This window comes from Anser anser, assembly GCF_964211835.1.
Source record: "Anser anser genome assembly, chromosome: 3".
In the NCBI taxonomy this organism is placed as follows: domain Eukaryota; kingdom Metazoa; phylum Chordata; class Aves; order Anseriformes; family Anatidae; genus Anser; species Anser anser.
Window position 1 is genome coordinate 84,634,912 of NC_139722.1, and position 12,169 is coordinate 84,647,080.

At 36.8% G+C, this 12,169-nt stretch overlaps 1 protein-coding gene across 2 annotated transcripts in view; it reads right to left on the minus strand.

Annotated features, from left to right (window-relative positions):
• Nucleotides 1-415: 415 nt before the first annotated feature.
• The window catches only part of ADSS2 (adenylosuccinate synthase 2), a 36,511-nt gene continuing 24,757 nt past the window's right edge, over nt 416-12,169 (minus strand). Inside the window, exons 9-13 of one of the 2 annotated variants that reach the window (XM_083832575.1) lie at nt 9,490-9,644; nt 8,517-8,641; nt 7,407-7,504; nt 2,483-2,632; nt 416-1,757 (exon numbers count right to left, since the gene is read on the minus strand). In XM_083832575.1, coding sequence (XP_083688701.1) covers nt 1,705-1,757; nt 2,483-2,632; nt 7,407-7,504; nt 8,517-8,641; nt 9,490-9,644 — 581 coding nt within the window. In that variant the 3' untranslated portion in view covers nt 416-1,704. The remainder of the gene's footprint in view (nt 1,758-2,482; nt 2,633-7,406; nt 7,505-8,516; nt 8,642-9,489; nt 9,645-12,169) is intronic. The other variant, XM_083832574.1, reaches the window with a different exon arrangement.

Consider the following 12,169-nt stretch of genomic DNA (forward strand, 5'->3'; position numbering starts at 1 on the left):
CCTTGCATGCAGTGCTAATACAAGGGTCTCTCAACATATCTGTCAATTTTCCAGCATTCTGTGTTATCCTCCTCTTTCCCCATCAGGCCAGTAAAATACACACACTGTTAACTGCTCTGTCACGTGCAAACAATTTAACAGGAAAATGCTCCCTACATGTCAGTAATTTTGCCCAACTCTCCTATTCCTCAGCTTGTGATGGACAATCCTATTTGATGCCAACTGGGAATATAAGCATCGCGCTGAACACCGCAGAAGCAGCAATAATCCAACATGTCTACCCAACTTCAGACAACATGGTAATCTAAGACATAACATGGAAGGTCCGATTGCTTTTATTTTACATTAAAAGTTTCTTACATTCACCTGCACAGCTGAAATCTACTGAGCTGCCCTGCCTCACCCTGACACAAACTTGGTTTTAGGAAAAGTAAATTTTATTTGGAGTGAAAAGGAAGCACACGAATACCACAATAAAATGTATAGAAACAAAGTCATTGTCAAAAAATCAGGAGTAGGAATATGTAATTATGGGTTATTGCAAAAAAAAAAATCAGATTCTTTGTATTAAATCGTAATGGTTATAAATAAAAATCATTCTGGATTGTTTTACAACACTAATGAACCAAAATATGTCAATGTCATAAGGTGAATACTTATTTTTCCTACATCTAAGGCAAATACACGGAATATTCTTCATGTTATTTCTAAAGCATCTTCAATTTATAATTACAAAATTGTTTGTGCTTTGTTAGCTCTCCAGAGAAAGATCTTCTATTAGTTATGTAAAAAGGAATTTAAAAGGGCATCAAAATGTTAGACTTCTCACCAAATAAAAGCTCAGTTTGCTGAAACTACAACAGCCTAACTATAAGTATACAGTTTCCTAAAACATGCACTTTGGAAGTAGAGAAGTGCAGTGATTTTAAAATTAAAAAATAAAAAAAGTAACGTTATAAAACATTTAACTCAAAATCAAAACTGTTCTTTAATAATCGCAAATGAACTTTTTACAATATCAATTTTCTAACTTTCTGGGCACACTTTCCAGTAAACATTTGAGTGTCCTCTGTGAGTTACAAAGAGTAAGTTTCCTGTGCTATACAGCTAAAAAAGCTGGACATTCTTAACAACTTGGCATCACACCTTTTTTTAAAAAAACAGATCACACAATAATTTAGACAGCATTTATAGCATTACAAAATCAGAATCCCTCTCTTTAATCACTCACAAGAGCAGCCATAAAGAATACAACAGCTTTAGGAATACAAATAATGAGGATGTAAAACTATCTGTGCAAAACTGCATTATTTTTACTGTCTAGAATTTCAGGGAAGTAACACCGCCAAAAGCAGAGAGAGGATAACAAAAGACAAACAGTCATGAAAGTAATGATACCTTAGATTTTCAAACAGGAATTACATTATGAAGTAAATATTAGGTATAGAAAAAAAATCTGATGGCACCTTGAACAACAAATGACAACAAATGTCCTTGAATTTGCAGCTGAATAAGAACAGACACGGTTTCATGTTAAAGTCTCTCTCAGGAGTAGCAATTGATTTAGGGGTATCAACTCTAGCATTTCTTTCCATGCAAAAAAAAAAATCTATCTTTCCAACATCTTTGCTTTGCGGGCTACCAATGCATTTAAGAATGAGCAGTCTTTTGAGGAGTGTGCTTTCTTCCATGCATCTGAAATCTTTAAAACAGCTGGATCATTGATTCCCTGGATTTCCCTACTCCAATCCATTTAACTGCAGAAGAGAAAAACAAACTCTTATTATAAGTAATACAAAGCAAGATCAGACTTTATCTTAAGGTAAGATACAAACTTAAGATCTTAAATACTTAAGAAAATAAGTACTATAGTCTATGAAGAAAAATATTATACTATTAGTAGGGTAAGAAACGATAATTTTGTCTACTCTTCTTAAAGTAGGAATTCACAGGTAACTTAGAACAGTCTCAGGCTCACATTATAAAAAAAAAAAGTGTGTCTTCCAGTTCATAGGAAAAAAGACACAGAAACTGACAAAGAAGTAAAGGTCTGCCTCACCTCCTTCTCCCGGCTTTGGATGGAATCACAAGACCAGGTTTATTAGGAAACTTAAGAGCAATGAGCAATTGTTATCTTAGGACCTTTTTCTATATTTAACATCACATTAGCATACCAGTGGTCTCACTGACTTTATAATGGCAGCAGAACTAAACCCCTACTATACCCAATCCAAAAAACAGTTTCTTAAGCAATCTCTAAAAGTCTCAGTTAAAAAAGAGCTACAGAGTAAGCCAAAGAAAGCATGCATATTAAAACAACAGCCAAACAGATAAATAAAAAGAAGTAAAACAGTAATTAAAAGTATCACCAGGTGCATCAGAATAACTGTAGATACAAACCGATTTTCGATATTTTGCATGTTCATTAAGGCAGAGTGCATGAGAGACAAGTTTTATGGAGCTGAAAAAAATCTTTACTTACCAGGAACACCCAATTCCATTTCTATAAAGCGAACATAGTTTTGTGCATTTACAGGCAGCTCATCAAATGTCCTTGCATTTGATATGTCTGTATCCCATCCTGGGAGTGTCTCATACCGAACCTCTACTTTATTTAAGACTTCCTGGTTGGCTGAAAATCAAACAGAAACAAGATACATCCACAAAGTTTATATATTTTCTACCACTAAACACAGCTATAAGCTTTTTGTTTTTTTCTTATACAAACAGATTTTCTCAGAAGACAATACCAGCACCAAAGGTGCTAACTTGTACCTTTTTCTTAATATAAGTGGAGAAATTAAACCCAAGCAACTATCAGGACTTAGACTTTAGGAATTCTTGTACAGTTTGTGGTTTAAGCAAAATATATCTGTGTGACTGTGAGTACTTTTCAGGAAGTTTAATTCTTTAAAATATTGATTCTTTTTGCTATACAAATACCACGATCCAACCCTCCCTTTGTGAAGGAATTTGGATGATGTGAAATGAAAATTATGTACCAGCTGGTAAGTACTACACAGGTAAAATATATTTTACAATTGCATTGGAGTGTTCTTTTTATTAAACGGAGTCATAGCACGTCACGAGTACATAGCATGTACTGTTTATACATAATAAAATTGTCATGCCCACAGAGCCTTTGCCCCAAAACTCTGCAACAGACTTTTGTTTGTCTGCAGCCAGCTAAGCTCTTAAGGGCCTCAGCTATAGAATACTGCAAGGAAGGCAGTTTGCCGACACAGTATACAACATTACCAGCCCTCTTCCTATGGCAGAGCCTGAAGCATTTACCTTGATCAGACATAGAATGAGTATCATCCTATATTAAAGACAGTTTTTAGTGTCTACCATGACAGTCAACAGCGCAGGGGTCAGATTTTGTCTATCAGGTCAGCTCTGTGACCTGAAGGTGGAGTCACACGTGATGTACGAACAGTAGCTGTTCCAGTTACTTCTCAGAATAGAAGCAATGACTCTATTCTATTTTGCCCTTTATTTAATAACCTGCTATAATGATGTCCATCAATTCTGAATCCTGTGATGATCTCAAGCACTGGAAGAATACATTGCTCTGGAATCGAATCATTCCATTAATTTTCTGAACATTAATCTTGGAATGACATTGGGCAGCAAAATAAAAACCTTAAACCCAAAGACAGTAAAAATATTTCAACAAAAAATGGAGGCTACTGGGCATTCTCGCCTTCCTGAAGACAACGGTGTTTTACCAAAGGCATTGTAATTAATGTTACATAGGCTCCATGTCTCAGATACCCAATCAAGTCACTGCTACAAAGACAGAAGACATCCAGTTCATCTGGGAAGGTGTCTGAGGTACAAAAGGCACAATAAAGGTGCAAATAGAGATCATAGCTAATCCTCCCGAGTGTGTGTTTAGCCAACAAGCTCAGGCTCAGCACATTGAACTATTTGTCCTGGTGCAGGTAAGAGCTCAACAGTAGGGATGTCATAAACACAGCCTTTATGAGCTAGACATTTTGAGTACGGGTGAAAGAGGGCTATGTTCTACTGACTTTGGAGCCAACAACAGTGAAGAAGTGCACAATTTTTGGACCAAGGTGTTTACAGGTTAAGGCAAATGGTTCTGAGTCAATACTTGCTGTAATAAGGTCAGCCCTGACAAGCAGGCAGGAATATTAAGAATGTTGGGTTGCAGAAGCCAAGAACAAGCACTTTCTTTTATGTCACCAGTAGTAACAACTGAGCTGCTGTCTGCTGCTCAGGTAAATTATAAAATACCTATATTCAGAGTGCAAAACCACAAACTAATTTCCAGACATTGCAGATGATCCAGAATAAGATGTCAGTCTTCCTCTAAGGAACACACAGTGACCAAACACCTAACCTTGAAAGTCTACAGACATCTTGGTTTTACTCTGAAGCCCCTCTAATGATGATAACTGGGAGAAAGCTGAAAGCACTTAGAACTGAATAGTCTAATCTTGCCTACAGACTTCCATTACTCTTTGTTCAATTCCTTACTTCCCCGAAAAAAAGGTAGAAAAAGATGTGAAATTTCCTGATGTTTCACACGATTCTCTCATCTTGCTCCAGCAGGTGTGTTAACAGAAGATATGTGGTAAAGATAAGCCATAAAGTGAGCTCCCTGTAGGAACAGATACAGTAACCATCTAGATTTCTCTGAGCTCTTCCCTGAGGGGATTTATCTTTCAGGCTCTCTGAAACATCGCTTATTAAGAGCTGAATTGGATAATGGAGAGAGCAGATATAATGACATCTGGTAGTCTGGTACTAGAATTTAGAGAAAGAGGGGTGTGATATTACTTCCAACTCAAAAAGAATAGCTGGAATTTGGGGTCTCGGCATCAAAGTAAGTGATCTCAGCTTACAAGACTTCCAGAAACCGAACAAACAGTTACATAGGTCAGACCAAAGATCCATCTACTACAGTGTCCTGGCTCTGTAATCAACACTAAATGCCCAGGAAAAGAGCACAAGGAAAAAAAAAAAGGCAGGCATGAAGTAAAGTTACTCAGAAATACTCTTGCAACCTTCTAAGAACCTGTGGTTTCAGTCTCCTGAGCAAGAGGTTGTATCTTTCCATCTTTCTTCCATGAGCACATGAGAATGAAGTGGCCAGCTCCACAGCAAAAGACTAAAGCCTCAGTGTTACCACCTGAGGTGAGCTGTAAATTTACAAAGCATGTTTAGCTCTTTCTTACCAGATTATGAAGTGTCCACAGAAAACTAAGCTGAAAAACTGAGCAAGATTCCTATGATTCTCAGAGGCAGCAAGAAAAAGGAACAATATATGAAATATGGCATGATTTTCCTGAGATGCTGCGTACTGTGTGCTTCTAATTTACAGACAGTCATTTCAGAAGAAGGGTAAGTCAATAACATCTCCAAGAAAGTGGGAGGTAGGGAAGGAACAGGGAGAGAAACAGCCTGCTAGTGAAAAGGTTCCCAGTCTAGAATTTTTTTAAATTAAATTCAAATAGTTAAAGTGGCAAGTTAAGAAATAAACCCCTCTCTAAGAGCCTGTAAAACAAAGGGTAAAGGAAGTTTCCTTTTGCTTTTTTATGACAGGGGCAGGGATAACAAGTAACCTGCAGTGTATGTGCTGAAAACACAGCCAAATGTTGAGAAGCACAGCAAAGAGATGTGGAACACACTGAGGCACTGTGAGAGATAGTATCTTCCAGTTTAATAGATCAGCTCAAACTCCTTCCTGCCACTTATGGAAGACAATGTATCAACAGCAAAGACAACAGCTTCTACTACATTTCTACCAGAATTCTTAACAGTTAATAAATAAAAACATTATTAGGCAGCTGAGCCATGTTGTGCTGCAATGACCAAAGGTCAGCTTCCTTTTACCTGGGCACATTAAGGGAGCAAAGTCTGTCCTCAGGAGCCTTAACAAGATTCTGGTCCCATTTGGGATGCAATGAGTGGGGAAAAAAAATAAATCATTCAGTTAAGTTTTAGCACTGGGAAACACGGACACCTATTTACATCATCTTTAATGATGGACTACCAGAGGATGTCTCCCTGGCTTGAGCACAAGACAGTGCAAACAACCCTCAGGTTAGACGACAGGGCTACAAAGTACTTGCTGAGTAGTCCTCAGTTCAAACATGCATTGTTCATTATGTTCAAAGGGTATTTAAAGTACACAGACGTCCTTAGTATTTTGAAAAGGATATCAAACAAGCAATACTTGAGTTTTAAAAGTAGAAAAGCACTCCTTGGTTTAGTGCAAATGAGCACTAAACTTCCTGAATAACAGTGCATGCCACGTTACTCAACATGCATTCACACTGTAGCTGACACTTTAGCTTGAAGATACTGGAGGGTTAATCAATCCGAGAATTCCCCCAAGCACGTGGAAAAAAGAGAGTTACGAATTTCTCCCAACAGACCTGCTGATTTCAATGACTACTGACAGATCACACTTATACCTTTGTACATAATTACATCTGAATACTCCATAAACCCTGATGTGAGTTGTATTTGATTACTACATTTGATATCACCCACAAAAAATTCTCTGCTGATGCTATCATATAAAACATCATAACCTGTGACCAGCCTCAAACCCTGAAGTAGTAAGTGGAATGAAAACATGTCTATGCGCACATCAGAAAATCAGAAAGCCCAATCCTTAGTACTCGATGTTCTTTTTTTTTTCCCGGAGTATCTCTACAACAAACTGAAAAAGACGTGTTATCCGTGAAAACAGTACTTTGAATACTTCAACTGCCAGATACATTTTGACCACTGTCCTCCTTAGAGAGGAGCTATTGTTTCCATCACGCTAAGCTGATGTAGGTTGGTCCTGCATTAGAAGATACAGTCTTGCTTTCTCCTATGTCAACTGCTCATTTCCTCCCTGCACCTTCTCCCCCCTCTTTTCCATGGTGCAGGTGTGTCTGGCATTTGGCTGCCCTGTGATCCGTTAAAGGGAACTGAATTGTTAGAAAAATAACACAAACACAGAGAAGTCTGGCTTTTCAAGCGCATTAGTTTCCTCATCTGGTTCACTGCACACCTAAATGAAGACGTGTCCCGCAAGAAAATGTGGTGAACACAGTACTGAGAATAAGACACTGGCTATAGAGTACAAAACGAGAGCTTCGGATTTAGCTTGAAGGTAACGCATGCTGTATTAAAATAAAGGGATAAAGCAGATAACATTTACATTTAAGGAGTCAAGCTTTAGATAGCATTTTGCACCTTTCTAGTAAACAAATGACACTGGGGTACAGGTGTGGCACAGAGTGCATCTCAGAAGACATTAATGGCTTGGTGCTGAAGTGACAAATTCCTGTCATACATTTTACAAGAAAAATTCAAATGGATTTAAGTATCAGATTACACTTCACCAAAATTTAAAATTGTTAAACAAGTAGTCTTACCAGGAAAATGAGGTATGATTTCACCATCTAGTTTGTATGCAACACCAACTTTGATTTCTGGAAATACATCCAAGATATCCAATTTGGTAAGAGCCAATCTGTAAAGAAACATTACTTCGTTTAAACATGTTTTTAACAACTCAACTTTGATCATATTTTAAAGATACAGGAAAAAAAATGATTCCTGCACTTTGCATATACTACAATTAATCATCTTTCCTTAGAGAAATAGCCTCTATGACACTGTTCCATTTATTTTGTGACAAAAAAAAAAACAGCCTTTTTGTTGTGTACTTAGATCTAATACTAGAAAAGGGCAAAATTCAAACGACAAGTATTCTTCAATTAAAATAATTGGTCTATAGTTTTAAGTGGTAGAATTTTAACTGGACAGAGTGCTGCCAAGATACTTTATGCCCATTCATTTGACGTGGTTACATAGCATGATGCCTGTTGCTGTCTGTTCTTGTCCTCTGCCAAATGTTTCTGTCCTTATAGTGAAGACAACGAAATAAGGAAGTACTGTCTCTGTAAATATCCAGTTTCATAACCAAAGCATACTATTTTAAATGCAAAGCACAAGGGACAAGAAAAGCAGGACAATTTAAGTAAAGCATGTGTTTATACAAGTTGATCTACCAGAATTTTATACCAATTTTGTTTCACATACCCATTTTTCATTTTAATGAAAATCCCAAGTTGTATACATGTTTTCTACACTTACACACACTGCTAAAGATACCAATAGGTTCCAGCTGTCTTTCTTTGAAAATTAACTAAGAACCCCACAAACTATAATATATTTTAAGGCCCTTGTGGTGCATTTGATTTGGTTTGGTAGGATGGCAAAGAGAATAGCACAGCTTGAAGAATCAAATACTATGAGATGTAAGCACTTCTACAATATAATAGAAAAAAATTGATATGAAAACATATGATACAAAAACATTTACTACTGAGAAAAATAAGGGATAGTTAATTTATGAAAATATCAAAACAATAAATCAGTACTAACAGTCTGAATGTTGCTTACTACTACATATGTAATTTAATCTGTAGCGTATCATGATTCTATGTCAAGTTGCCAGCAAAGCTGAGAAAATAACTTACGCAGTAAATCCATTAATCATGTAGGCATATCGGAGTAGCACAAGGTCCAGCCAGCCACATCTTCTCTTTCTACCAGTGGTAACACCATACTCTTTACCTCGCATTTGCAGCAATTCTCCAATTTCCTAGCAAAGAATAGTACTATCATGTGAGCCTTTTTTCATTTGCATTAAGTACACATCTGCATCATGTATTTTAACACCATTTTACAATACTGTTAATTACTTTAAAACTTCTTCCCCCTATTTTTCACAACATTGTCTATAGAGATGAAAACAGAAAAACAAAATTCTATTTCCAGTTCAAGAGAATGCTACCTGAGCAAGTCTCTCAAAATTTGTTCCTGCTTTAGCCTTCTATTCCACAGGGAGATCTGAGAAGCTGATAATCAGATTTGGCAGTCCTGTAAACTCAGTTTAAAATGACAGAATCGTTGTATGGTTTGGGTTGGAAGCTCATCCAATTCCAACCCCCTGCTATGGGCCAGGACTTCTCCCACCAGACCAGGCTGCCCAAAGCCCCATCCAGCCTGGCCTTGAACACCCCCAGGGATGGGGCACCCACAGCTTCTCTGGGCAGCCTGTGCCAGGGCCTCACCACCCTCACAGTGAAGAAACTTCGGAGACTGGACTCCTTCTTTGATAATATTCTCAAAAAACACAGCTCATTGCCTGAACACTTTCTGCCATGTCCAGAAACTGAACAAAGCTATGATACGTTTTTTTTGCAATTAAGGCTACTCTTATACCACAAATAACATGGAAATTACTTTACTTGCTGGTGGAGACGTGTAGGAATCTTAGCCATGATGACAATGAGCAGGAATAAACAAATAATATGATCGGAAGAATGAGATATCACAACACATTGTCTTCTACTCGCATTTAACCAGCCGTACTTAATTTAACGTAAGACAAACACACCAAGTTATTTCACCCAGTTACAGGTCACACCTAGGGCAGATAATGCTCACATTATTTTGTTCTGTAGGAAAGGCACCAATTCCAACTCTAGTTGTATATGCTTTCACAACTCCGTACACTTCCCCGACGTTCTGTGGTGGCATGCCCAGACCTGTGCAAACACCACCAACTGTGCAGTTTGATGAAGTCACGAAAGGATACGTGCCTATGAAGAAAAAATGGGGGGAAGGGGATGTGTTAAAATCACTTTTTAAAATCAGCTTTAAAAACTACTAAAAAAAAAAATCTAACCTGGTAAGGATCACTACTAAATTGCACTTACCTAGGTATTATAACACTAAAAACCAAAACCAACTACACAATAATTGTATTTTGAGGTAACAGATTTAATAAGCTCCTAGATCTTACGTACAATGTCTGATCCTTCTTTACTAAATCAATAGAAATCTTACCACTTCACCTGCAAAACTTGACGACGTAACAATTCCAAATGACCATACCAGTCAAGAATTTGAATGAGACACCAGGAAACCATACCTCATATTATACAAAATACATTCACTGACAGAACAATATAAAAATTTGGAGTGAGACCCTTAAGAAAATTATATTGGGAAATTAGAAAATATGGATTTAGCATTTTCTATTTTTGGAGGAAAAATAATGAGTTCTACAAACTGGTCAATATAATATAACAATAAGAAATCACAAAGAAATGTCAGTGTAGACGTTTAGAAAATAATTTCGGAAAATGTAGAATTTTGCTTACCAAATTAATTGAAAAAATTGATTGCCACAACTGAAGTTCAAAAAAAATTAACAAAAGACACACATAAAAAAAAAAAAACACACACACACCACAAATCCTACAATATAACCTAGTTCACCAATTATGAGAGTTTGTCTCTGGTTAAATATTCAGCCCTCACTTAAAGAGCAGCCTGGACATCAAAGATAGCTGAACTTCCTATAAAATCTTTAACAGTTTTGCACCTTTTTTTTTTTGTTAAACAATGGAAGATGAAACAGTATACTAATCTTTAGTTGATTTGAATCGAACAAATGTTTCAGCCACACAGTAACTACAAGTGAGAGTTTTCCACCTTGTGCTTCATATTTTTATTTTTTGGTGTAGGAGTCAAGAGATGGGTAAGAGAATGACAGCCAAGACAAAAATACAGCAGGACAGAAAATGGAAGCAATTAAAGACTGTTCAGTGAGATTTTGCAGACTTGGCAAAGTTATCTATGGCTTTTTTGCTTAACTCAAATCTCTAGAGAAAGACACAGGTTTACCTGTGTAACATGTTACATATGTAAGTGCCGTTTGCAAGCACTAAGTCCTTATCATCTTTGTGACAGCACAGCTGAGTTTCTCTTCAGTAGCAGGTAGTATAGCTAGGGGATGTCACAAATGCAGTCAATGAGATAGCTCTTACTTATTTTCAGCTCCCCGCAAGGTGAACTGACAGTGGTTTACCCTCATTCACTATTTAAAAAGACAGAAAACCAGATGCACAGTCAGGGAGATGTGTACAAGCCTCGTTACACACTCTAGAGAAGCAGCATGGAATGCAAGACTTAACCATCTTCAGTGCCCACAGACACACACACTAATAAAATTTACTTCTGCATCAGAACAGAATTTATATGTATCTGCAACAAGGCACAGAAAATAGCCTCTTTCAGAACACTGAATCAAATTTGGTATTGTCAAATCTTTTGAACAGGACTTGCCTGTTGTCAACCTAAGTGTCCAACCAGCTTACAGTATCTACCTAAAAGAGAACAGATTTTTCTATCAATCCGTTCCTCACAGCATGGGCAGGAAAAAAAATCTAAGCGACACAGAGATCTGTCAATATTACAGACATACCTGATGATTTTCAGACATGATCTGCATTTCCTGTGCTTATATGAAAACCAAAATTCTTCTTAAAAAAAAAAAAAAAAACCCTAGAGTTTATTGCAAATACCTGTTTTGCAACAAACACTTTCCTGTAAAAGCCTATTTGAAGGCTTCTTTCTTCTGACTTTCTAAAAACGGAACTTTCTTCCAGTATTCAGATTATCATGGGAAAACTTTGTGCTTACATTTGTAAGGGCTATTCTTAGATAAATCTTCCTCTTAAAGTATAAAAAAGATTTTTCAAACTTGTTTTGTTTGAAAGTGCCCAGTATCAGAACTCCAATCAGTTGAACACAGAGCCCATGCCAATTTTATACTCATTTGACATTACTGCTTACAGGCTTTTATCTCAGGCATAATCATCTTTGTAAGAAGAAAAATGATGCAGTTGCATGCTAGTGAGACTGAACAAAAATGTGACAAAATGCAGGAGCCTATAATATAGGTTGTTTATGCCTACATAAAGGTAGAATAATGTCTGTCCTTACAATATGGTAACAAATACAGTAATCTCACAATACAAAAGGTGTTTCTATCAAGAAGCTTCTCATTCTATTAGCAAAATTACAGTGCTAATTACCACTTATAATTTCAAATTGTTTGGGATAACCTTTTCAGTCTTACCCCAGCAACAATCCAGATTCCTGGTTTGTTCTTTGTGTTGTAAATCAGTGAAGCATTGTTAAACAGAGTTGAAAAATGCAGTATGACTCTTCAAAAGTCAGTAAGTATTTTGTGCATATACTTAGCCTCTCTCCTATGGAGTATTAAAAAGCTTTCCACCCTCCTTCTCAAGTGTTTTCCCAAGATGTATACAACTGT